The 27,311-nt window shown below is 43.0% G+C and overlaps 1 protein-coding gene across 2 annotated transcripts; it reads right to left on the minus strand.

Moving 5' to 3' along the window:
* Nucleotides 1–3,632: 3,632 nt before the first annotated feature.
* Nucleotides 3,633–27,053, minus strand: LOC116461129 (cystatin-13-like). 2 transcript variants are annotated; one of them, XM_032142585.3, is made up of 4 exons: nt 26,616–27,053; nt 24,997–25,350; nt 11,253–11,363; nt 3,633–3,965 (listed from the first exon to the last, which is right to left on the minus strand). In XM_032142585.3, exons 2-4 carry the CDS (start codon nt 25,222–25,224, stop codon nt 3,882–3,884), a joined length of 423 nt encoding a protein of 140 aa, XP_031998476.1. In that variant the 5' UTR covers nt 25,225–25,350; nt 26,616–27,053; the 3' UTR covers nt 3,633–3,881. The 2 variants fall into 2 exon arrangements, with proteins under 2 accessions (XP_031998476.1, XP_031998475.1); XM_032142584.2 differs by having other exon boundaries at nt 24,997–25,353.
* Nucleotides 27,054–27,311: the final 258 nt, after the last annotated feature.

Raw genomic sequence — 27,311 nt, forward strand, 5'->3', positions numbered from 1 at the left:
TAAACCCTGCACTCCTCAGCTCCTAATCTCTCATCTGCTGTCCCTGAGTCATTTATATAAAGACGGCAACCTCTGCTTGGCTGTCCTCATATAGTTACAGCTGAAATCAAAAGTGGCAGTAGAAGAAAACACTAAGTATAAATTAGTTCCAAAATGTGCTACGTATACACTACTTTATTCTACATTGTGGTCACTTTCCCATCTGCTGGGGGACATCTGGACACTTTCTCATTTATCCCAGGGGGTCAGGGCTGGGACACAGCCCTGGGGAGATTGACCATAGTAATGAACACGGAGTGACAAGGAAAATGTGAGGAGGTTTTTGCAGACTCCCCAAAACTCTCTCCTTGAGACAGAAGAAGGGAAGATTGGGTGGAGCCTGGGGAGGGCAGGGAACTGCCAGGATACATACACAAGGAAACATCCCAGCTGTCAGTCCTGGCCTGTATGTGGTCTCAGGACAACTCCCACTCACTCCAAATCTCCACTTCAGGTCCCAAGACCCAGAGTCCCTCATGTCCACATACCTCCTGTGAGTTGGAGTTCTGGTTCTTCCCTGGCCCCTGCTGAGCCCAGGAAAGGAACTGTCCTCTTCTGTTTGTGCTGCTATAACAGAATAACACAGGCTGGGTAATTTACAGGAAACAAATTTATTTTTCATAGCTCTAAAGGCTGGGAAGCCCAAGATCAAGGTGCCAGCATCTTGTGAGAACCTCCCTGCTGTGTCCTCATGTGGCAGAAGGTGGAAGGGAAAGCTACACTGCATGAAGCCCTTTTATATATGTCTGCGCCCATCCTGGTGTGGCCAAGGCTAACATAGCCTTGGTAGAGAAGGAGACAATTTTAGAGGTGACTCAGGAGCCCGTGTGTCCGCACACTCCACTTCCTTTCATGCTCACACAAAAATGCTGCTGTTAGTCAATAAACTCAAAACTTCCATGAGTCAGTGGAACTGTCTTGATCTTAATTCTTCATCCTGACTCTGACTCAATGGGTCAACAGAGGCCAGATGTTTGAAGAGCTAAAGCTGAACCTATGCACGGATCACACTAACAAAACTGACCTTAGATGTGGGCAGTAGGGTTTGGTTGGCCCCAAGACAACAGGTGTTATGAGTATGATGGAAACAAGCAGCCAGGGACGTGTGAAGACCCAGGTCCCTCCAATGTTCAATCACACTGTCAGGGCTCAGCAAAGAACACCTTTGTCCATGGGCTGCTCATGAGACCATGTAAGGCTGGCCAGCTCAGGCCAAGAAGAAAGGGAGACCAAGTGCCCCAGAAGGACAGGTTGCATACCCACAGAGCTTGGGGATGAAGGCGGAGGTGGATGAGAGAGATGTGTCCTCAGGTGCTGCAGCTAGCAGCATAGGGATCCCATTCCTGAGGTGGGGAGAGAATGGAACAAGAACTGTGCTGACAGTGTCCCCACAACCTTGCCAGCACACGGAAAGAAGGGGGCCCAGGGTTGGGTGAGGCCATGAAGAACGCCACTTCACCTGCCCCCCACCCACCCAAGAGCTCAACTGCTGGCAGATGTTAGAGAGTGCAGGTTGAGGACCGAACTCTTATCTTTTTTTCTTTCTTTCTGAAATTCCTGTTTAAGGACCTGAGGAATCGTGCCTTACAAACCATAAAATTTCATCAAAAAGGTCCTTTCTGACCCAGTACATTATGACTTGCTTTCCAACCTGACTCTGGCATGGCATCACCTGACAGATAGTAGACCCCCTCAGCATTCCTTTCTATTGACTCCATGTTTTAGACAAAGCTTAACTTTTTCTACCAATTTCCAACTAAAGAATCTCTAAACCCACCTAAAACTTGTAAGCCAATGCCTTGAGATGTCCCACGTTTTGGGACCAAACCAATATATACCTTCCATGTATTGATTTATAATTTTACCTGCAACTCCTGGCTCCATGACATGTTTCAAACCAACCTGTAACAGGACCACCTCTGGCACACTTTCTCAGGACCTCTTGAGACTGTGTTTCCCTTTCTTGGTCACTCATATGGCTCATAATAAACCTCTTTAAATATTTTGGCAGAATTTGGTTTTTCCATTGTCAAGGTGAACGGTGTCCTGATGTCTGATCTCAGCCAGGCAAGCCCCTGGGGGTCTCAGGGTGCCACTTACAGTAGATCTGGGTTCCACTATCAGGTTGGCTCCTCCAGAAGCTGACTTTGAAACAAAAAATTCAAGTACAAGTGGCTTATTTAGAAGTGATTCCAGAAAGGCAGTTGAAAAGTGGAAATGGTAAGGGGCAGAAGCAGCACAGATAGTGAGATTAGCAATATGGATAGCTAGGACTCAGTCTTGCAGGGCACTCCTCAGTGACTGGGTAGATACAACTTGGTGTTATATCCCAGGAGACAAAAGGCCAGGATGTTTATCCTCCAACTTCTGTCATTGGCTGAGGGCTCCTCTCAGGGGTATTACCCACTGGCACTCCAGCCTGCCCTTCATTGGCAGAGAAAGCCCTCAGGCAGAGAGGCTCAGAAAGTTGCAGTCAGCCCTGTCAGAGAAGAGCCCTCAAGGAGAGCTGTCATGCAGGTGGCCTCTGAGCGTCACCATCCTTCTGTCATGTGTCTAAGTTAGAACCTGACCCTGTAGTATTACTGGCTATTAAACAATATTGTCTCCTGGCCCCAGCCTGCACATTGGTGCTGCTGTCTAAGCATCAGGATTTCAGAAAGTGCCTCTTTATGGTCATGGTATCACCTGACCATACACATGCGTGCACACACATGCACACATGTGTACACACTGTAGTGGCTGGCCTCCCGGATGGCTTCCAGTGACCCTAATCTCCTATCTTTATGTCCTTGTGTAGTCCACACTGAGCCAGGGCTGTTCCGGGTTGAGTCTAGTTTACAAAGGATACAGTGGCTTCCATCTTGGTCTCTGGGAACACTGTGTCTGGAGCAAGTCAACCAGGATACCAAGCTCACATGCAGTCTTGTGGAGAAGCCACGTGGAGAATAGAGACCTCAGTAAATAACCATTATCAACCTGCAGCCATGGGAGTGAGCTACCTTGGAAGGGATTCTCCAGAGTCCACCAAACCTTCAAATAATGGCAGCAGAGTCAATATCAGAGTGTAACCCAATGAGATGTGACAACCAGAGCTGCCCAGCCAGACCATCCAGAGATGCCTGACTCACAGACACCATGAGACATATAAATCAATTGCTTGAGCTGTTAAGTGACCAGGTGATTTGTCATGCAGCATTAACTAACTGATACATCTAATTGTGAGCACACACTTATGCACAGACATGCACACACACACACACACACACACACACACACACATGAATGCAGTCTTCTCTCCCTGCATCATTAACTTTTCTGCTTCAATTCAAAACCAATGAAAATCTCTAAATGGCCCAACTGTCTCTCTGGTTGGATCTGGTTAAAACTAACTGTTTCTAAGCTAACGGGCTGTGTCTTCCAAAAAGTCCTGGGAAGGGAGATTTCTGTAGAAATCCACGAACGGAAACTCTCAAGGCAGCCAGACTCTCAGAGCCTTACAGAAAGTGCCAGCATGCTTGAAGCAGTTGAGGGCTAGGTCCTCTGGTTATCTAGAAAGATTTGTCCATGAAAAGTAATTTGTACTCAGAGTTGGGTGAGGTGTAGAAACCACTTCCATTTATTGGTAGCAGATTATCCCAGCTAATAGGTGAAGTATCCAGCTAGAATAGGCTGTGCAATGCTGTCAAAACACATCATGGATTTTCAACATCAGCCCATGAAGAACACACAAAAATGCAAAAAGGCCAAAGAAATGAAGTCAATGGGTTAACTGTGTTGTTCTAGTTCTTGCAAGTGTCTTCTTTAAAATGGAAATGAGTGTGGCAGAACACGCTAGAAGATAACTACATATCTTTGCATTGTTTCTTCAGCATGGTGAGTTCAAATTTCCATGGTTTAGATGCAACAATAAAAGTACAAAAAACCACCTGAAAGAGACAAAAAGAATAGTCAGTTTCTATTTTAAAAGGAAAAAAACAAAAGTAGAAGTTCCTATTTCCAGGCAGGAGTTAGATTCAGCAGGGCTAATCTGTTAGATTCAGCAGGGCTAATCTGTCTGAGTCAGCCACGCCTCATCAGACAACAGAGGATCCAGGCCCCTCACCAGAGGAGTCCTCATCAGTTCACCTGCTGTGATCTGAGCCATCATGGGTGTGGCTTCATTCACTCCAGGAGAGCAAGGGTCAGAGCCCAAGGATGGGTTATTATTGGAAAATCCCCATCTCCAGCCCTGACTCTCATCCAGCCACATGGACTCCCTGTAGCCCACAGAGACCCCAGGCTGCACAGACAGTCCTACCCAGGGAATGCAACATTGCAAGAATATTACCAGGTCCTGCACCCCTTGGGGAAATAAAAATGTGCCAGCAACCAAGGAGGAAAGCTTGCAGCTGTAGGGCTGGTAGGAAACAAGTAGCTCTCATCCCAGAGTCCTGAAGAATATGTGGGTTTCAAGATCCATGCATGGGAATGAGAACACTCTTTCCCTCCTCTCTCTCCTAAAATCTTCATTTAGAATAAAAATATAAAGTAAGAATACTTCCATGAAGTCAATGTAAACTTGAATGACAGCATCAAGTAGAGAAGAAGTTGTATAAGATATAAAAGTGTAGGAACAGTTTTGGGGAGAAAATAGGACATGCCACCAGCAACCCAGACAGCACCTTGCAGAACTGAGTCCAGGCTTCTGCACCTGGGCGAGAGGGGGATCCAGGAACGGGGGAGCCTGTGTGTGCCAGTGGTGCAAAGAGAGAGAGTGGGCATCGGGTTTGCCGGAGAGTTGACTAAGTAACTGCTTAACTTCCAGACCAGCCAAGGTAGACAGAAAACAATCAGGAAACAGAGGACCTGAAGAACCCAATTATCAAGATCAACCCTAGAGGATATTTTAGCAATGTATATTAAAATTTTTAAGAGGTGAAAAAATATTGGATGACTAATTCAATTTCTGAGAACCTTGCCTATAAGGAAACAATAATCAGACATATACACCCATAGAAATAAGACTATTCATTATAGCACTGTCCACAGTAGCTAAAAATTAGGGAAAATCTTAAATAATGAATTCTCAGGAATTAGCTAAATAATATATGGAAGCATCATAAAATAATATCAAATGGTTTCATTACATGATGGTCTCTAATAATTTTACGGTTTTGGAAATGCTTAGGTTTTATTATGAAATAAAATTCTAGATCATGAAACAGTATTCATCATAGTCTCAATTACAAAAAAAAAATTTTTAAACTAAAATATATACAAATACATTTACAGTGGTAAGATTTAGATAAGGGTATTAATAGTTGATTTGAAAAAGCTTAATATTTTTGAAAATTTCCAAATTTTTTACATTGCATGAATCAGGCCAATAACTATTTAATATTGTTTTAAAATTTATTTTCCAAAGATCCCAGATATCCACACTTTCTTCCTTTCTAAACACCAATAAATAAACGAAGAAAACAGATAGAGTCCAATCTATAAAAGCTTTATGAAGCAGGAAAGGACCCCATGCAAGGACAGAGACAGATAAAAATCTCCACATGATAAATAGATGTGGGCAAGTGGAAAAAAGTTTATTGAGTGCCATGTACTCAAGATAGAGGATGCAATCATAAGAGAAAACAAAGACAGCAAACCACCTCCCAACTTCTCAAACCCGAAGCCATCCTGATCTTCCTCCGCTCACGTTCCATGGCTAATCAATCAGCAAATTCTAAACAAACTTTCATAGACCCAGAATCTGAGCACCTCCCCAACCTAACCAACATCATCTCTCATTTGAGGTATCTCAATAGACTAATAATGGACTCATATGGCTCTCACATCTCCACCCCGCCCCTGTGCTAAATTTTCTCCATTTGTCCCCTGAGGTCTGCACTCCTCCTGTCTCTACCTGGCCTGTCTTGGAAGACTGACTCCATGATCTGCTCCAGTGGGCACCCTTGCCCTCTGACCTCCATGGGCAACTCCCATGGGCACCCTTGCCCTTTGACTTCCAACCTCCATGGGCAGCTCCAGTGGGCACCCTTACCCTCTGATCTCCATGGGCAGCTACAATCGGCACCTTTACCCTCTGACCTCCATGGACTACACCAGTGGGCCCCTCACCTTCTGACCTCTATGGGCTGCTCCAATGGCACCCTTACCCTCTGTCCTCCACGGACTACACCAGTGTGCACCGTTACCCTCTGACCTCCATGGGCTGCTCCAATGGGCACATTTGCCCTCTGACCTCTGTGGGTTGCTCCAATGGACATCCTTATCCTCTGACATCTCTGGACCATGCCAGTGGGCACCCTTGCTCTATGACCACCATGGACAGTGTCAGTGGGCCCCTTCTGGCTTCCAGTTGAGTTTGGCCAAGGAGGGATAAAATCAGAAAAGTGGGAAGCAGGAGGAGAATGAGGTCAGGGAGTCACAGCAGGTTGGCTGTGTTCCTCCACCTAAGGCTGTGGCCTCAACAGGAGCTGCCTTATTGCTCCCAAAAAGAAGGATATTAAAAAGCAAGTCCTATAAATAAAAAACAAAACAAAACAGAAAGTTCCAAAATTTATGTAAATTTTGAAAAACACACAAAATTATTTTACATAGGCAAAAGTTTTTAAACATAGCTAGAAATGTTACCCACCAATGATAGAAGAGTGGTTATCTTTGAGGGGGGAGCATAATAGATGTGTAACATTTTACTTTTTAAAATAAATAATAATACCCATTAGGATGTCTATTACCAAAAAGTCAAGAGATAATGAATGTTGGTGAGGGTGTGGAGAGGAGAGAGCCCTTGTACACTGTTTCTGGGAATGTAAACTGGCACAGCCATTATGAAAAACAGTATGGAGGTTCCTAAAGAAATTAAAAATAGAATTACCATATGACTCAGCAATCCCTCTGGAAATAAAATCATCACTTCATAAAGATATTTGCACTCCTGTGTTCGTTGCAACACTATTCACGGTACCCAGCATGTGGAAACAACCTAAGTGCCCATCAACAGATGGATGGATAAAGAAGATGCAGTACACACACACAATGAAATATTATTCAGCCTTAAAGAAGAAGGGGATCCTGTCATTGGCCACATGGATGAACCTGGAGGACGTTGTACTAATGAAACAAGCCAGACACAGAAATAAATATATTGCATGATCACACTTATACGTAGAATCTGAAAAAAAAAAAAAAGAGAGAGAGCCAAATATACAGAGAGAGAATAAAGTAATGGTTACCCACAGAGCGGGTTGTGGGGGGTTGGGAGATGTAGGCTAGAGGCTACAAATTAGCAGATATAGGATGAGGTTTAATGTGCATCATGAGTTAATTAAATTATACTATATTTGGAATTTCTGCTAGATGACTAGATTTAATTGTTCGTGTCACAAAAACAATGCATTATTATGTGAGATTATGGATATGTTATTTTACTTCACTATGGTAGCCATTTTACTATCTATATGAATCACATAATACCATGTGATATATTTTAAATATACCCAATAAAATTTATTTTTAAAAATGAATTTTAAAAAATAGATATCTAAAATTAATGTAATAAAATGATAATAGTTGTAAAATTTGTGTGGTAGGCAGATGGGCATTTGATATATCATTCTTAGTACTTTCTTGAATTTTTGAAATATTACTTAATTTAAAATTATTTCTAATCTTTTATAAGAATTCACTCTCTAGATTTAGCCACCTGCTTGCACTTGGCATTCTGCTATGATGTCTGCTCTTCATTAAAATATGAGGTTTTTTTTTTTTTTTTTGAGATGGAGTCTCGCTCTGTGGCCCAGGCTGGAGTGCAGTGGCGTGATCTTGGCTCACTACAACCTCTGCTTCCCAAGTTCAAGAGATTCTTCTGCCTCAGCCTCTTGAGTAGCTGAGACTACATTCATATGCCACTATGCACAGCTAATTTTTGTATTTTTAGTAGAGACAGGGTTTCAGCCTGTTGACCAGGCTGGTCTTGAACTCCTAACCTCAGGTGTGATCCGCCTCCCAAAGTGTTGGGATTACAGGTGTAAGCCACCACTTCTGGCCTAAATATGAGGATATTTTTAATTGGCATTATGTCTGAGCAGTTTTTGCCAATGACTTATCTGCCACTATTTCCGCCTATCCATGTCTTGTGCCTGCTTTAGTTATTTAGTAAATAGATGAAAAAATACACAGGGCACAGAAATATGCATATATAAGCGTTTTCAATGTAGTTTCATTTATGAAAGAAAAACTTTGGAAATAATTTCAATGAGAAGATTACCAAGACAAATGTGAAAAAGAGGAAGTTATATCAAAAGCACACAATATGACAGCAGTTATTTAAATAAAAAGGGAAAGAGAAAAAAGACTGTGTCATTTTTGTAAGTTTATAGTGAAATTATCTTAAGGCTGTCCACACAAATGATCCCAGTGGAAACTCCTTGGCAGGGGGCAGAATGGGGCATCATCCAGCAGTCCAAGGGGCATGACCTTATTGTTATCCCATATATTTTTATGAGAATATACTTTTAGAAAACATTTCTATACATTTCAAAATACTAAATTTAAATCTGAAATGTATCCCTGTTTAATCAACAATGAGGAGAGTAAGAGACTTTTTTATTAAGCCTGGCTCCTCTGTGATGAACTTGCTTTTGTGACAGTCTCCATCTGACAACACCCTGGCCTGGCTGGGGCTGTCCCCCATCTTGGCCTGAAGCAGCAGCAGCCTGGACCTCTGAGACTATGGGGAGCATGCAGGGCCATTGGGCTGGAGTCTTGGGACTGTCCCAGAGCCTTGTAGGACTTCCATGCAGCAGCTGGACTAGTGGAATTGAGACAGGAATACTACAGGGTGGTTGCAGGAGAATAGAACATTCCAGTCAGCAGTTTTGCATGACTAGCAAAGGAAACTGTTGAAATAGCTGCAGAAGCTAGGGGCTGATGATACCCTGAAAACCAGGGTGTGGACCAAGCTGGTAAGACTGACTGGACCCAATATGGCACTGGATGTGACCTAAGTTTCACCTAGGACTTCATTATGTGCTCATTAACATACTAAATACACACCCATCAGCACCATGGAGCTCTGGGAACACCCATATTTGGTGTAAAAATGGGTGGCACACTCGTCCAAGAAATCTCCATCTTTTTCCAGGAATTTTCATGAATATTCCAGCCTTTGGTTAAAGAAACCCATAAAGGTAGGAGCACCAAACCCTCTTGCACATGACTCTCTCTGTCAAGTACGTACCCACACTCCCCACGTCTTGAGTGTGTTCTTTTTGCTTTGCAACAAATCTCTGTACTTTCACTATTTTCAAACTTGTCCTTGAATTCCTTCTCATGAAGGTGTCAAGAGCCTGGACACCGTCCGGGGTCAAGGTCCCGCTGGCATTTGGGGACCTGCCCTAGCCCACTGGTATCAGAATCAGCCAAGAAACGTTGTTTCCAATATCCCCTGCTTCAAAGCAATCACAGGCTTGTGGAATCCCAGCAGGAGAGGAATGGTCTTTCAAGGACTAAGGTGGAGGAAGGTCATGCTGTACCTTTTACTGGGCTAGGACCCCTCAGCGAAGGGTGCCGGAGTTGACAGTGCACCAAGATGGAGGCCATCACTTTCTTCTCTATCAGTTCTGATGGCAGCTTCTGCTTCTTCCTCTTAGGAGCTAATTAAGAATTTTGACTCTCTTGGAAGCACCATGTTGTGAGAATGTCCAAGTGTAGGATGACCAACACATCTTGGTTTCCCAAAATTTCCCTGGTTTTAGTACTGAAAGGCCTACATCCCAGGAAAGCCTACAGCCTTTGACAAACCAGGGTGACTGATCACTCTACAAGTTTGCCCCACGGGGAGTCCCTGAGCAGAATAAGAAGGATGCCTAGCCAGCCCCCCATTGTTTCAGCCATCCCAGTGGAGGTGCCAGACAGATTAGTAAAGCAGCTATCTAGAATATTCCTGCCCCAGTAGAATATAGCCCAGGTTGCAGAATAGTGAGAAATAATGGGTTCATTTTACTTTAAGCCACTAACTCTGTGGGTGTGTGTGTGTGTGTGTGTGTGTGTTGGTGTGTTGGTGGTGATGGCAGCAGTGGCACATGGAGAGTGGCCACTGCCAAGATGCCGGCTGCAGCAGGAAAGTGGGTCCAGGACCCCGGGATAAGCAGGAGCCATGCAACTTCTGAGTTGTGGGAGGCAGGAGCCCCTGGGTTCAGCTGCAGCTGCCCAGGTCCGGGGGTAGACCTGGGCATCTCTGTGCTCTTGAGGGCCTGGGAAGTTCTCCCTGCCCCCCACAGGCTTGGGATGCCTGCTTACACTGCCTGGCCTCTCCCCGCTCCTGGCGCCTGCTCTGATCATGGAGCAAGGCTGGGGCAGAACCCCGGAGTTGTCGCAATCCAGTCGGGTGCACGCACGCTCAGGGCAGCTGTAATACTCTGGCCCCCTGTTGCTTCAGCCCCCTCCAGTCTTTGGGCACCGAGAAGCATGGGAGGGAGGCCAAGGGGGTGCTGAGGACAGCTCAGCACTGGCATGAACAATCTGAGCCGTGAAGGGTGGTGGAAGGCAGACAGGCTCCGGGCAGAAGGGGGGTGGGTCCCGGGTGAAGCCCCACCTTCAGGCCGGGGAGGGCCTGAGGCCTCTGGGCTGGGCTGCCAGTCCTGCAGACCAGAGGGGGAACTTGTACTTATTGCTCGGCCCACCCATGGCTGACCATAGACCAATCAGCACACACTTCCCCCTCTGAAGCCCATAGAAACCCCCAGACTCAGAGCAGAGGACAGACAACCAGCTGCAGAAAGGAGCTATTCTCTCTGCTGAGAGCTGGGAAGTCTACCAGATGACCAGCTGCAGAGAGGAGCTACCCTTTCTCCTGAGAGCTGAACACTCTGGATGAACTGCCTACAGAGAGGAGCTACCCACCACGGGGTTTCCTCTGAGCTGTTCTAACACTTAAGGAAGCTCCTCTTTGTCTTGCTCACCCTCTGCTTGTCTGTGTACCTCATTCTTCCCAGAAACAGGACAAGAACTTGGGCAAAGATGCCACCAGCCGTAGAGGTTTCCGGCCAGAAAAGCAACACCCCAAAGATCCCATAACATTCGGGAAGGGAAGGTTGGCATCAGCAACAGATAATAGAAATGATGCTCTGTGTCTAGAACCTGGTCATCCACAGTCCTGAATATGATCTGGTACACAAATCTTACCAGAGCAAAGAGTTCTCCTTGTCTCAGCCACATACCTTTTGCATTTTGGGATCCTCTTGAAATGCACAGTTTTCATCTTCTGAAATTTTCTTGCAAATTGTTCGGGCAATTTTGACCTCAATATAGTACTCCAAACTATCTGTCACCTGTCAATGAGTAATGTAAAAATCATATATCATTAAAGAATATATAATATCAATTGTCATGTCTGGTAAATAAACATGTCATTGACTACTCAAGGCAAAGAATGTCTTTTTGCCTTCCCCCTCTTCAACTGTTTTCTGTCCAGAAGTTTTGGGGTAATTTGGAAGTTTTCTTACCTTGATATTTCTGTCTCTCTCTCTCTCATCATAGTATTTAATTTTAAAGTAATGGTAACTGTCTCCAAAATAAAGCAAGAAAACGATGCCCCCAAAATTATTTGCCTGGGGAAGTTAATGGTTTGCTTATTAGAGCTTGGGAAACAACAGAGCTTGTAGCATCTTCACGCCTGATCAATAGATATTGAGGAAATAAAACTATGACCCAGAACTAGAACTTGCTTAGTGTGTATTTGTATTGATTCTCTCTAAAGTCTCCTATTCTTTGCCAATCTTAGTATCCACACCTTATTGAAATGCGGATTCCTCCAAAATTTCTGTCTCTCAGGGCATTCTACCTGCACAAAGCCCCTAGCAGCCCTTCTGTTCAAAGAGAGCCTCTTGGGGAAATGGAGCAGCTCAATGGCAAAAGTGGACTTTATTTAAAAATGAACAAGAAAACAAGGTTTAAAAGACTTGGGGGAGAGAACATATTAAAGAGAATGATCAAGTTTAAACACAATAACTGGTCCCAGAAGGATCAGAGACAACTGACAAAATATTAACAAAATTTTTTAGAAATTCTAGAAAAGTTTCCTAGGCATTGAACAAAGGGAGTGTGGTATGCAGAATTCTAAGATGCCCCCAGGAGTCCTGCTCCCTATTGTGTGTGCCCTGTGGGATCCTTAGGACTATGAATAGGATGGATTTTACTTCTGTGATTAGGCTATCCTCTAGGGGAGCGCTGAATTAAAATAGGGAGATTGACTTGGTTGACCTGACCTATTCACATGAGCCCTTTAAATCTTGGGTTAGAGGTCAGAGAGAGAAGTGCACACCCTTGGATCCAGCAATTTCACTTTTGGATGTATACCTAACTTCAAAGGCACACACATGTACAAATACAGGCACACCTCATTTTATTGTACTTTGAATTATCATGCTTCATAGGTACTGTGTTCTTTACAAATTGAAGGTTTATGGCAATGTTGAGTCAAGCATCTATTGGTACCATTTTTCCAACATGCACGTGCACATTTCCTGTCTCTGTGTCACATTTTGGCAAGTTTCAAAATATTTCAAACTTTTTCATTATTATTACATCTATTATGGTAATTTGTGATCAGCAGTCTTTGATGTTACTATGTAATTGTTTTGGAGCACCAAGAACCATGACCATATAAGTCAGTGAACTTAAATCTATAAATATGTGTGTTCCTACTGCTCCACAGACTGGCCATTCCCCATCTCTCTCCTCTCCTTAAGCCTCCCTATTCCCTGAAACACAGTAATACTGAAATAAGGCCAACTAACAACCCTACTGTTGCCTCATTGTAATGTGAAAAGAAGAGTCACACATATCTCACTTTAAATGAAAAGCTAGAAATGATTAAGCTTAGTGAGGAAGACATGTTGATATCTAAGACAGGCTGAAAGCTAGAACTGTTGCACCAAACAGTTAACAAAGCTATGAACACAAAAGAAAGAGTTCTTGAAAAAAATTAAAGGTGCTACTCTAGTGAACACATAAATGATAAGACAGCAAAACAGCCTTATTGGTGATATAGAGAAAGTTTTAATGGTCTGGATGAAAGATCAAACTAACCACAACATTCCCTTAAGCAAAAGTCTAGTCCAGAGCAAGGCCCTAACTGTCTTTAATTCTGTGAAGGCTGAGGGAGGTAAGGAAGCTGCAGAAGAAAAGTTGGAATTTAGCATAGACTGGTTCATGAGGTTTAACAAAAGAAGCCATTTCCATAACGTAAAAGTACAAGGTAAAGCAGCAAAGTACTCATAAAGAAGCTACAGCAAGTTATCCCGAAGATGCAGCTAAGATCATTGATGGAGGTGGCTACACAAACAAGAGATTTTCAATGTAGATCAATCAGACTTCTGTTAGAAGAAGATGCCATCTAGTACTTTCATAGCTAGAGAAAAGTCAATGTCTGTCTTCAAAGCTTCAAACAACAGGTTAACTCTCTTGTTAGAGGCTAATGCAGCTGGTGACTTTAAATTGAAGCCAATGTTCATTTAGTATTCTGAAAATCCTAAAGCACTTAAGAATTATGCTAAATCTACTCTATATATAATAAAACAACAAATCCTGGATGAAAGCATTTTTGTCTACAGCACAGTTTACTGAATATATTAAGCCTACTACTGAGACATAATGCTCAAAAAAAAAAAAAAAAAAAGCACATGCACAATTCCCTTCAAAGTATTGCTGCTCATTGACAATGCACCTGGTCACCCAAGAGCTCTAGTGGAAATATACAAGGATTTATATTGTTTCCATGTCAGCTAATACAACATCCATTCTGTAGGAGTAATTTCAACTTTCAAGTGTTGTTGTTTAAGGAAAACATTTCATAAGGCTGTAATTTCCATAAACAGTGATTCCTCTGATGGATCTGGGCAAAGTAAGTTGAAAACCTGGAAAGGATTCACCATTCTACATGCCATTCAGAACATGTGTGATTCATGGGAGGAGTTCAAAATATCAACATTAACAGAAATTTGGAAGAATGTGATCCAACCGTCATGAATGACTGTGAGGGACTCAAGACTTCAGTGGAGGAAGTAATTGCAGTTGTGGTAGAAATAGCAAGACGACTAAAATTAGAAGTGGAACTGAAAATGTGACTGAATTGCTGCCGTCTCATAATAAGATGTGAATAGATGAGGAGTTGTTTCTTAGAGATGAGCAAAGAAAATGGTTTCTTGAGATGGAATTGATTTCTGGTGAAGGTGCTGTGAACATCATTGACATGACAACAAAGGATTTAGACTATTACACAAATTGAATTGATAAAGCAGCTGCAAGGTTTGAGAGGGTTGACTCCAATTTTTAAAAAAAGTCTACTGTGGGTAAAATGTTATCAAACACCATCACATGCTACAGGAAAGCTTTCATGAGACTAAGTCAATCAATGTGGCAAACTTCACTGTTGTCTTATTTTATTTTAAGAAATTGCCACAGTCCCCTCAACCTTCAGCAGGCACCACCCTGCTCAGTCAGCAGCCACCAACATCAAGGCAAGATCCCTCACCAGCAAAAGATTACAATTGGCCTAAGGTTTAGGTATCATTTGCATGGTTAACAATACAATATTTTTAACTAAGGTATATATTTTTATTTTATTTTATTTTTTATTTTTTACTTATTTTTTTTATTATACTTTAGGTTTTAGGGTACATGTGCACAATGTACAGGTTTGTTACATATGTATCCATGTGCCATGTTGATTTCCTGCACCCATTAACTCGTCATTTAGCATTAGGTATATCTCCTAATGCTGTCCCTCCCCCCTCCCCCCACCCTACAACAGTCCCTGGAGTGTGATGTTCCCCTTCCTGTGTCCATGAGTTCTCATTGTTCAATTCCCACCTATGAGTGAGAACATGCGGTGTTTGGTTTTTTGTCCTTGCGATAGTTTACTGAGAATGATGTTTTCCAGTTTCATCCATGTCCCTACAAAGGACACGAACTCATCATTTTTTATAGCTGCATAGTATTCCATGGTGTATATGTGCCACATTTTCTTAATCCAGTCTATTGTTGTTGGACATTTGGTATATATTTTTAGATTTAGTGCTATTGTACACTTAATAGACTCCAGTATAGTGTAAACATAACTTTATTGGCAGTGGGAATCCAAATTATGTGTGTGACTCACTTTAGTGTGATATTCACTGTATTGCATGGAATACAATGCAATGGATTGTATTACAGAACTGAATCCACAAGGCACAGTATCCACAAGGTATGCCTGTGTAAGCATAGTGTCACTACTCATACAGTCAAAGATGGAAAACAACCCCAATACGTATCAACAATAGCAGGATAAATACATGGTAGTGTGCTTATATAACGAAATTTTCTGCAGCAGTAAGAACGAACATACTTTTTTTTCTTTAAGATTCCACACATAAATGAGATCATGTAGTATTTTTCTTTCTGTATCTGGCTTCTTACTTAACATAAAAAGTGAAGTGGGTCAGGGAAGAAATGGGGAGACATAGGTCAAAGGATAAAAAGTCACAGATATGTAGAACAAACAAGTCTAGAGTTCTAATGTACAACATGAGGACAAAGTCAAGATTACTGTATTGTATTTGGGATTTTTCTAAAAGTGTGGATTTTGAGGATCTTGATCCCCATAAAAAGGTAACAACGTGTAATAATGGATATGTTAATTCACTCAACTGTAGTAACCATTTCATTATCTACAGGTATATGAAAATATCATGTTGTATACTTTAAATATATACAATAAATTTTTTAAAAAATAAAACACTTGATTTTGAAAAAAACAAAAGGAATATATTATTGCTACATGCCACAACATGAATGAAATGCACAAACATAATATTGAAAGACACAAGCCAAACCAAAATAACACATCATGTGAGATCTCACGCCTATGAAGTTCAAGGAGCAGGTAAAGCTGTGGTGTCGAGGGCTGTACACTTAGGCAGTGTTCACGGGTTCTTCTGGGGCAGAGCAGGGAAGAGTGGCATGCATAACTCCAGGGAGCCTGAGATGTTCTCTCCAGACTATACGAGGAATCATTTCATGAGCATTCATTTTAAAGTGATTCATTCTGCTCGACATCTATGCATTATGAACTTTTCTGTTTTTGTGTTGGTTTCACAATGAAAAGGTTTTAAGGAATAAATGGGAATTCTTATTTTTAAAATGTTTTCAAAAGAATAATGTAAAGGACTTTTCCTACTCGATAGCAACTCTACAATACCCACACAGGAACAAATAAAATAATCAAGGAAAGAGAATCAACAACGATCCTGCAACAGACTCAACTATATTTGGATACTTAGTCTATGGTGAGCTGGCTTTTCAAAACACAGAGGCCTTTTATAGAGATGGTTAGGGAAATTTACTATTTTAAAAAGTTAAAGTTAGATCCAGTAACTTTAACTGGATAACTTTAACTCCACACCATAAATAAAAATAATTCCAAGATAGATTACTGAGCTAAAATTATAAATGTCTTAGAAGAATTGTGTTAGATATGAGTTCTAAATTTCTCTTCAAAGAATCAATATGTCAGTACGTTCAACTCTTTGTCTTCTACTTTTAAACTTAACTTCCTCATAAAGCAACCTTTTTCTATCACCTGCTCCACCCTGACTCATTCCGATTACCTGCTCTGCCCTGACTCATTCTCCACCCTGATTCATTCAGATTTCCTTCTCTGCCATGACCATTTTCCCTGCCAAACCACTCACCCCATCAATCTCTTTAAATTAGTCAATCAGAATTAGTTTAGCCTGTGTGATCTAACCCTAGCCAATAAGGGAACAACACAGCAGCAGGGGCCACGTGCATCAGGAATAAGAACCCTTTCCCTTCCCTTGTCCAGGTGTGAGCTCACCATTGCTCCATCTGTGAGGATGCACCCTTCTATAGAAGTAAATTGCCTTACTGAGAAGAAAAATAGAAAATAGAAAATAGAAAATTTTATATTCAAGTGCTATTTCTTGAATATAAAATTGCAGCACCAAAACTTTATTTATAACAATTGTAACTGTTAAGAATGGAAAAGGACTTGTTAAGCAAGATATAAACTCCAAACAACATATGGGAAGAAATAATAAATGTTAATATGTCGGTATTTTTTAAAAAATATCTTAAAGACACTGTAAGCAAAATTAAACTACAAGCAACAGACAGGCAAGCACAAAATATTGGCAGTATATATTGGCAGGCCTCTGAGCCCAAGCTAAGCCATCATATGCCCTGTGACCTGCACGTATACATCCAGATGGCTTGAAGTAACTGAAGAATCACAAAAGAAGTGATATTTAAATGGCCTGTTCCTGCCTTAACTGATGACATTCCACCACAAAAGAAGTGAAAATGGCCAGTCCTTGCCTTAACTGAATTGTGAAATTCCTTTTCCTGGCTCACCCTGGCTCAAAAAGCTGCCCCACTGAGCACCTTGTGACCCCCACTCCTGCCTGCCAGAGAACAACCCCACTTTGACTGTAATATTCCTTTACCTACCCAAATCTTATAAAATGGCCCCACCCCTATCTCCCTTCGCTGACTCTCTTTTCAGACTCAGCCTGCCTGCACCCAGGTGAAATAAACAAACAGCCTTGTTGCTCACACAAAGCCTGTTTGGTGGTCTCTTCACATGGACGTGAGTGAAATATATGAGAACCATAGTTTAATATGAATAGTACATAAAGCACATCTATGATTCTGAAAGAGCAAGACAAGCAATGCAAAAGAAAAAGGGAAACAATTCTTAGAAGTAAACATATATTGTAGATAAATTCAATGAAAGACAATTCCTCACTCGATAGGGGAATTAAAAAATGTTATTTTTGCCTCCATCAGACTGGCAAACATCTGAAACACAAAATGAGACCACAGCTGGTGAAAATGAGAGGCAAGAGGTACTGAGACCTGCAGCATTGCCAAAAATCTAATGTAATTTAGCCCTTTTAAGGGGCAATTTGCCATTATTTTGCAAATGGACTCTTTAACCAATGAATTCAAATTCAGGATACTATCGGTATTAGTCAGGGTTCTCCAGAGGGACAGAACTAATAGAATAAGTTTGTATATAAAAGGAGTTTACTACGGAGAATTGGCTGACACGATTACAAGGCAAAAATCCCATAGTAGGCTGTCTGCAAGCAGAGAGAAGCCAGCAGTGGCTCAGTCCAAGTCCAAAAGCCTCAAAACCAGGGAAGCTGGCAGGGCAGCCAAAGGCCCGAGAGGCCCCGGGGACCCACTGGTGCAAGTCCCAGAGTCCAAAGGCTGAAGAACCTGGAGCCAGATATCCAAGGACAGGAGAAGCAGGCATCCAATCCAGGAAGAAAAGAGCCGGAAGCCTCAGCAAGCAAAGCCATCCTCCTCTCCCACCTGGCCCACTCTGTCCTAGCCTCACTGGCAGCTGATTGGATGGTGCCCACCCACACTGAGGGTGGGTTTTCCTCTCCCAGTCCACCGACTGAAACATCCATCTCCTCTGGCACCACCCTCACAGACACGCCCGAAAACAAGACTTAACCAGCAATCCAGGCATCCTTCAATCCAGTAGACACCTGATTTTAACCTCACAATATCATAGCAACACATACAAAGGAATATTCATTGTTTCACTTTTCCTATCAACAAACCTCATGGTCCATTAGGAGATGGGCGAAAAAAAATTATGGCACATCATCTCATGAAATACAACTACAAGGTGGATCTAAGTGTATTTATGTAGCTTTTTCAAGACATGTTTCAAGTGGCAAAAAAAAAGTAGAGAATAGCATAGAAAGCATGATTTTATGACTATAAAATATGCTTTTAAATATTTCAGATGCATATGTAAATACATAGAAAATATCTAGAAGGACAGAGCACACTGCTTGTAGTTGTGCCCTCAAGAATGACAAGCCAGACTGGAAATGCAAGAAATTGAGGGTTTGCTTTCATTTTTTTAAACAACTTTCAGTTGTACTCTTAGAACTTTCTGGTGACTGTATCTCCAGTTTCCTAATCTCAGTGCTATTGATATTTTGGGCTGGATCCCTCTTTGTTTGGGGGCTGCCCTGTGCCTTGCAGGATGGTTAGTAGAATCCTGAGCCTCCACTCACTAGATGTCAGGAGCAGCCCCCTCTGGTCATAACAACAAAATAGTCCCTCCAGGCATTGCCAAAACTCCCTTAAGGAGCAAAAGCCACCCCTAGTTGCAAACCATTGCTGTATATTTGAGTCATAGGTCTAAGTTGAAATTACAATAAAAAACTAACAGCTCTAGGCCGGGCGCGGTGGCTCACGCCTGCAATCCCAGCACTTTGGGAGGCCAAGACGGGTGGATCACAAGGTCAGGAGATCGAGACCATCCTAGCTAACACGGTGAAACCCCGTCTCTACTAAAAACAATACAAAAAATTTAGCCAAGTGGTGGTAGGGGGGAGGTGGTGGGCGCCTGTAGTCCCAGCTATTTGGGAGGCTGAGGCAAGAGAATGGCGTGAACCTGGGAGGCTGAGCTTGTAGTGAGCCAAGATTGCGTCACTGCACTCCAGCCTGGGGGAAAGAACGAGACCCCGTCTCAAAAAACAAACAAACAAACAAACAAACAAAACCCAAAAAGCTAACAGCTCTAATTCATACTTATCAGCTACCAAGCAAGCACTAATCCTATCTTGACCCACACTTGCTCAGGACATAGGAGGCAGGTGGGGTCCTGGCTGCTGAGGAGCCCCTCAGTCTTTACACAGACAGGCCCTTCTGACTCCTGGCCATCTGAAGGCCCCTCTCCTCCCCTCCCCTGTGGCTGCACTTTTTCCCACCACCTTCGCTCCACTGGGCATTGTTCAGAGACAGGTGCTGATGAAGAAGAGCACAGCAGCCTGAGTTTATTTTTATTTATTTTCTTTTTTTTTTTTTTGAGACAGGGTATAGTTCTATTGCTCAGGCTGGAGTGCAGTGGCACAACTGCAGCTCACTGCAACCTCGAACTCCTGTGCTCAAGCAATCTTCCGACCTCAGCCTCCGGAGTATCTGGGACTACAGGAACACCCAGCTAATTTTCTTTTTCTTTGTTCTTTTCTTTTTTTTTTTTTTTTAATTTACAGATGAAGTCTCGCCATGCTGCCCAAGCTGATCCCAGGCTCAGGCAATCCTCTCACCTCAGCCTCTCAAAGTCTGAGATTACAGGTGTGAGCCACCACGCCTGGCTCAGCCTGGCTTTAAATCTTGGCTCTTCTACTTACTAGCTGTGTGGCTCTGGGCAAGTTACTAAACCTTTCTGTGACTGTTTCCTCCTCTGTAGTGTAGAAGAAGGTAGTTCTAACTTAATGAGCTATGAGACCTGAGTGCACCTGCAGAAAGCAACCAGCCCTAGTGCCAAGTAAACTGGAATTCTCTCATTGCCCTGTGGCTCCAGGCTGCTGGGGATGGGATGCTCCTTGCGCCAGCACTCACATTGCACAAACTCTGCAGCAGAACTCAGCCTATCAAGAGATAGTCCCGCATGATGACGTCAGTTATTAAAAGTGTATCATATGCTTGAAACTTGCTCTAAGAGTTGATCTCCAGTATTCCTACCATACACAAACAAAAAAAGGTAACTATGTAAGGTGATGGGTATGTCAATTAGCTTGATTTTAGTAGTCATTTCACAATGTATAGAGCAAAACATCATGTTGTATACCTTAAAAATAAATAGAAACATTTAATATGTCAAGAAAAAATTAATAAAATTGCTTCAAATATCCAAAAGAAAAGAAAAGAAAAGAAAAGAAAAGAACAGCATCTATAAACTTTTCCTTAAAGGGCCTGATGGTAAAGATTGTAGGCTTTGCAGGCCAAGCTGTCTCTGTAACTACTCTGTTTAAAAGCCTGCAGCAGGCTACACTTGGCCAACTCCTGATACAAATCTGTGTATTCTTAACTTAAATCTCCCAATAAGATATGGCTGTTTTCTTTTCATAAAAAAAAGAAAGATGTAATGTTTGGTGGTCTCTTCACATAAAATATGTGTATATTATTAAGTTTAAGCTGAATTGTTATGAAGAATTTTTCTTTTTGCTTTTGTCATGTGTTGTTTGGGGGATGATACATTAAAAAAAAAAAAATCTCTTTCTGTACTCTTTTGCAGCAGTATGTAGCTGTAAGGTCAAGGAATTTTAAATACTTGTGTTGTAGTCTCTTATTGAATCTGTTTCTGCCTGATTCTTTTGAATTATTGCCTGCATTCAAAAGCTCACAGCAAACTGAAAAATAAAACATTCATTCACAGAAAAAAAAAAAAAAAAAAAAACAAGAAACAGTACAATATGGTATATAATTTTTTAGATATCCAGGTATTTGTTGTACTGTATTATTAAACACCTGCCTATAAAGCAAAAACACTCTTTTATTGGTGTAAGTAGAAAAGCTTAGATACGGAGGAACCCAAGAAAGTGGAATAGTTCTGGATGGGGGCAGGAACTTACTGAGAACAGGTGTTAAACATGCCTGAGAGGCTGCCGGCTGCCTGTGTTCTAAGGTTTTAATTTCGCTCATTGGTGGCACATTCCTGGTCACAGGTGTCCTCTACTCAAGCAACACAAGCAACATAACCAGACCTACAGAAAGAACCAGAGGGAGCCAAGGTCCCAAAGAGCATGGCAAGATGCATAAGGGGCCTAAAGTCCCAGCACTGTGGGGCATGTAGCCTCCCAGTGAACCTTCTCTCCTGATCAGATAAGAAAACAGGAAAGTAGGGCAGGTGGCCTGGCAGCCTGGAGACATGAACAGGAAAGGTCAAAGGGAAGGCAGCAGAGAGATGAGCTTGAGAAGGAGGAGCACAAAGAGGCATCTCTGCGTGGCACTTCCTGTCAGCACCGCCATGACCCAAGCTCCGTGTCTCCTTCCACCTCTGCCACCCTCTCACTCCCCAGACTCCAGCAGACTGATCTCATTCCTGGGCCTTCATGGTGTGCCACCATGTCCTGTCTTGGGCGCCTGCCAAGCCACAGGACAATCACCTGTCTCAGGAAATTTAACACAGGTACAAGGTTCTCTTCTATTATATAGCCCAGATTAAAATCTCATCAATTGTCCCAATAACATCCTTTATAATTTTTTTCTTTTCTTTTATTGAGAAATAAAAATAAAACCCTAAATTTCCAATGGACCAAGCAGACATCCTCTAGGCCAAGGGGACCTCAGAGAAACCTTAAAAACTGAATTCCCGGCCATGATGGAATGGGATGTCAGACATACCTCCGTGTGTCCTCTCCTCACTAACCTTTAATTTGTATTATTTCCTGAGGAGTAAGCAGAAACCAACACTGGAAAACAAGAAATAAACGACTCATTTTTTTATGGCCATTAGTGAATCATCTGAGGCCAAGACCAGACTCCCTCTTCCATCTTTGCATTTTGATGTGACAGCTCACCAGCTTCACATGGCATCCCTTCCTGAAAACTGGCCACCATCTCTGGACTGGTTTTGCCTGACGTGTGGAGGATGCACAGTGTGGGTTTTTGTGACTCTACTTCACCTTTTGCCATCAGAGGGCTGAAAATCCACCTTTTGGATAATGCTAATACCATCATTTTTTGAAGATGTAACCCACGAAGAAGCATGAAGCTCAATGGTGCATGCATACATTTTTCTTTCATGAATCTTCATGACTCCTCCTATAGCTTATTAAATATGTTTACTTAGCCAACCCATTCAGCACAGATTCCTGTCTTATGCTTCTCCCCTCAAAGTGCCTCTTTCTAGCTTCCGTCAGAATTCCTAGCCTGTCAGAATGGCCACCCTGCAGGCTGCAACCCTTTAGAGAAACAAAGCTCTCCTTTTCAATTTTATAAACCAGACTGAATCTCTAGTTGACACTCAGATAACACAGGACCAACTGCTGCATTTTGTTATCATGCTTCGTAAGTCTCCTTTGTTGGGAAACAGTTTTCTAGCATTTTCCCGTTTCTCATGATATTGGTATTTTAAATAGTCTTATAGAATGTGCTGAATTATGGATTTGTCTAATTTATCCTCTGATTACATTTGAAGTATGCATTCTGGGCAAGAATACCATATACAGGTGCTGGCATCCCCTCTGCGCACATCATGTCAGGAAGTATGTGATGCCAATTTGTCTCTGTGTTGGTGGTGAGCATTTGGTAAGAAAGGTGTTTATCAAATTTCCTGATTAGAAGGGTGTCTTTTCCCCTTGTAACTAATAAGCAATCCCTGCAATGGTTCACACCAAACACTTTCAACCCAGTGATTGTAGGATTCATTGATGACCTTTGCCTGAAATAGTTATCACCGTGGTAGTGGCGAGAAGATACAACTAGAAGATGTCATAATTTTCTAGTTAGGCCATTTCTTTCACATTTTTGAGTTGGCATTTTCCTGTAAAGATGAGCCTCCCTTCTGTCCAGGCTCCTTTCCCAGCATCAGCTGCACTCGCTCAACGTGTCGTAACCCATCCTTGCCATGGCCCAAATTGATGATGCACAAATGGTCCAAACTTGCTCCCTTCAAATTGCCTTCTGGGCTCTTATCTTTACTTTTTGATGTGACTATAACCACTTTTAAGTGATTTTAATGGATATTTTATGTTTCATCTCCATCCCAGTATAACAAAGAATGAAATATAATTTGTTTTCCTTCAAAAATTCCTAAAGTAAAATAAATATATTGTGGCTAAAGGCATCTCTCAGTTGTGTCTTCCATTCCTAGTTTCAATAGCCATCCACAGATAATGGGCTCTGTTCAGACTGATGTAAACCAAAAATAAAACTCTAAGACCTCTCAAGTGACTGAATGGGCCCCCTCTCAGTCAAGGGCATTCCAAAGTAAAACTGAAATACTAGTTCAGGCCATGATGGGAAGGGGGGTCAGACATGCCTCATTATACCCTCCTCCCTTTGGAATTCAGAAACAACTGACCAGCTTTAACATTAAAACAGAGGTCTTCGGACTGACAAAACAGATCTTTGTAGCAATAAGATACCAAATTCCAACTTTACTATAGCATCCCAAGACAGATAGCAGGTCCTGAAAGAAGCATTTTACCCCAAAATATATTTCTTTGATGAATTTTGAAATGACCCTGCAAAGCCAGCTCTTATGGGGGTAAATTTGCGTTCTGTAGAGAATACTCTTCCCTTTCCTGATCCAGGAGAGAATTAACTAAAAGTTTGGCATTTTTTAAGGCCTGATAAGAGACATTTACCATCTGTTCTCTCTGAAGCCTGCTACCTGGAGGCTTCATCTGCATGATTAACTTTGGTCTCCACAACCCCTGATCTTTACCCAGACATTCCCTTCTATTGATTCCAGGTTTGTTTGTTTGTTTGTTTGAGACAGAGTTTTGCTCTTGTTGCCCAGGCTGAGTGCAATGGCATGATCTCGGCTCACCGCAACCTCTGCCTCCCTGGTTCAAGCGATTTTCCTGCCTCAGCCTCCCAAGTAGCTCTGATTACAGGCATGCACCTCCACACCCAGCTAATTTTGTATTCTTTTTTAGTAGAGATGAAGTTTCTCCATGTCGTTCAGGCTGGTCTCAAACTCCCGACCTCAGATGATCTGCCTGCCTCGGCCTCCCACAGTGCTGGGAGTACAGGAGTGAGTCACCACGCCCAGCTGATTCCAGGTCTTAAGGTAACAACTTAACTCTTTCAACCAACTGACCATCAGAAAATCTTTGAATCCACCTATGACCTGGAAGCCCCCACTTCAAGTTGTCCTGCCTTTCTAAACCAAACCAACGTACACCTATGTGTATTGAATAATGTATGCCTGTAACTTCTATCCCCCTAAAATGTACAATATTAAACTATAAACCACCTTGGGAACATGTTCTCAGGACCGCCTGGGGCTGTATCACAGGCCTTGGTCGCTCACATTTGGCTCAGAATAAACACCTTTAAATATTTTACAGAGTTTGACTCTGTTTGTTGACACTGAGGGAGGGGAGTGAAAGGGCAAGGAACAAGCACCCCACCCACCTGCTCCTGGCTCTTCAGAACCTTCAGCACCCTAAAGCTGAACTTGTCTCTGCTGGCCTTGTTATACTCCTTCATGGCAAACCAGAGTGCCTGCTGCACATAGACATAGTTTTGAGGGATATCTTGGAATGTCCTCACCACCTTCGTTGAGCCCCAGGCTTGGACTCCTCTGGATGCAAGGGCCACAGTGGCCACTAGCAGCAGCAGGGTCTGGCAGAGCCTGACCATGGCGCCTCAGCCAAGGGTCACAGGCCAAGTACCATCTATCCTTTCAGGACGGGGGCCAGATGTGGCACGCTGGCCCCTGCTGCCTCTGAAGATGCACAGATACTGGCACCCCAGCTCCTCTTGGCACTGCTGATTGAAAGGAAGGAACTTCTGTTAACACAGTGGTGATATTGTAGTAGAATTAGAAATAGACATTTGGTCTTCACCCCAGGTTTCTATCAGGAAGCACCTAAAACCCTTACAATCACCTGAGTGGTTGAGATGTCACAGCATCATCTTGATTATTTCTAACATGCCCTTTTTAACCATACCTGAATGTATGCTAATGAGTTGAATCCTGGTGGGATCCCAGATAGCCTCAGGATAGAGGCTGGTTGCAGTGTGATTAGAGGATTGGAACTTTCAGCCCCACCCTCCACCTCCAGGGAGGAAAGGGGGGCCAAAGATTGAGTTAATCAATGACCAGTTAATCAACCATGCCTGTGAAGTGGAGCCTCCATTAAAACCTCAGAAGGATAGGGTTGAGAGAGTTCCATAGGCACTTCATGTGTTTTATGTAATCATTGCCATCCCCCATGGGGCTGTTTTATGAGTAACCCCTTTATACAGGAGGAAAATGAGGCTCATCAAGAGGTCAAGACAGCGCTTAAGCATACTTGATAGAAGGATCCGCTCTTTAACTCAGGGTCTGCCCTTCCCCCTACCTTGTAACCTATCCCAATCTAAGAGATACACATATGTAGATAACTGCTTGGAATGTACACTTGCTTTTGAGGATATCCAATTCCACTATAGAATATAAATGAGCATGTAGTTTGTAAAACAGGCAAACCAGTTAAGATGTGTATAGAGAGTGGGCAAATAGAGATGTAGGCAGAAATCTTAAGTTGTGTTAATGAAAGATATGTGGAGGTAGTGTATATCTAAGCTGAACACAGAACGTGTTGGCAAAACTAAGAGACACCTGATATCCATCAGGCACTAAATATACACGAGATACACACAGCCAGAAGATTCATGAGGTCTTAATCTGGCCACCCTCTGGTGACATCATTCTGGCACCCTACATGCTCTCCTCTAGAAATGCAAATCAAGTCCTCAGCTGTGCAGGAGGCTCATCAACTGGCTGGGGCAGCCCTGCCTGCATCTGTCCATAAACCAGTGTGTGTGACTGACAAGCACCTTCCATCTCTAGGACTCTTGCCCAAACGTCCACCATGGTCCCCCAACCCTACCATTAATGTGGAGCTGGTGCGGCTGAGAGAGATGGGGGGTGTGAACATGGAGGACCCAGGACCAGGCAGATGGTCTCTTCACTGTCACCCCATTTCTCTGTGTTTTAAGCACATTGACCTGTTCCACCCTCTTCTTGCTGCTTATTTTACACTGACCTGACGCTGGTGGGCTTCCAGCAGCTCACTCTGAGAAGGAAGCCTTTCTGTTCTATGGTCTCTGGATCACCTTTTAGGGTGGGCTTGGAGGCCACTCTGGCAAGCACACCACAGCTACACCATGGGCCCACCTCAGGTCCAAGTTCTTCGCCACGTTCCTGGCTGCTGGCCCTCGAGCCGACTGTCCTGGCCCACAGGTGGTATTGCCCTCCTTTGTGAGGACTTGAGCTGACTGCCGGCTGCCCCTTGGCTGTTCTCTGTCCCCAGCAAGCTCAGTTCATGCTCCTGTGCTTGGTCAGAGTATCTGCTGGGGTCTGCACTCCAGGGCACTTCTGCCCTCTGGCTTCACTCCCCAGCCAGGTAGTCACACCCATGGCCCCTTTGTGAGGTCAGCCCAGGCCCTCTGATGCTGCTCAAGTGAAGGGCGCCTCTGACCACTGGCCCTCAGAAGGCCATGGGCTCACCAAGGGCTGCCAGTTCACAGAAGTCCCTCACCTTTGTTCCACACCTGCTGACTTTCTAAACTTCTGTCCTCTGGACTGTCCTAGGTACACGTGACAGCACCTTGACGGCCATGACGTTCAGAGCCCCATTATATGATGTCATGGCCCTAGAATCAGAAGGAACCATCAAAGAACCAGGCTAAAGGACTTTGGGACCAACAGGCCTTTGGGAATGTGCCTGGCCAGGAGCTAA

This window comes from Hylobates moloch, unplaced genomic scaffold, assembly GCF_009828535.3.
Source record: "Hylobates moloch isolate HMO894 unplaced genomic scaffold, HMol_V3 SCAFFOLD_21, whole genome shotgun sequence".
Taxonomy (NCBI): domain Eukaryota; kingdom Metazoa; phylum Chordata; class Mammalia; order Primates; family Hylobatidae; genus Hylobates; species Hylobates moloch.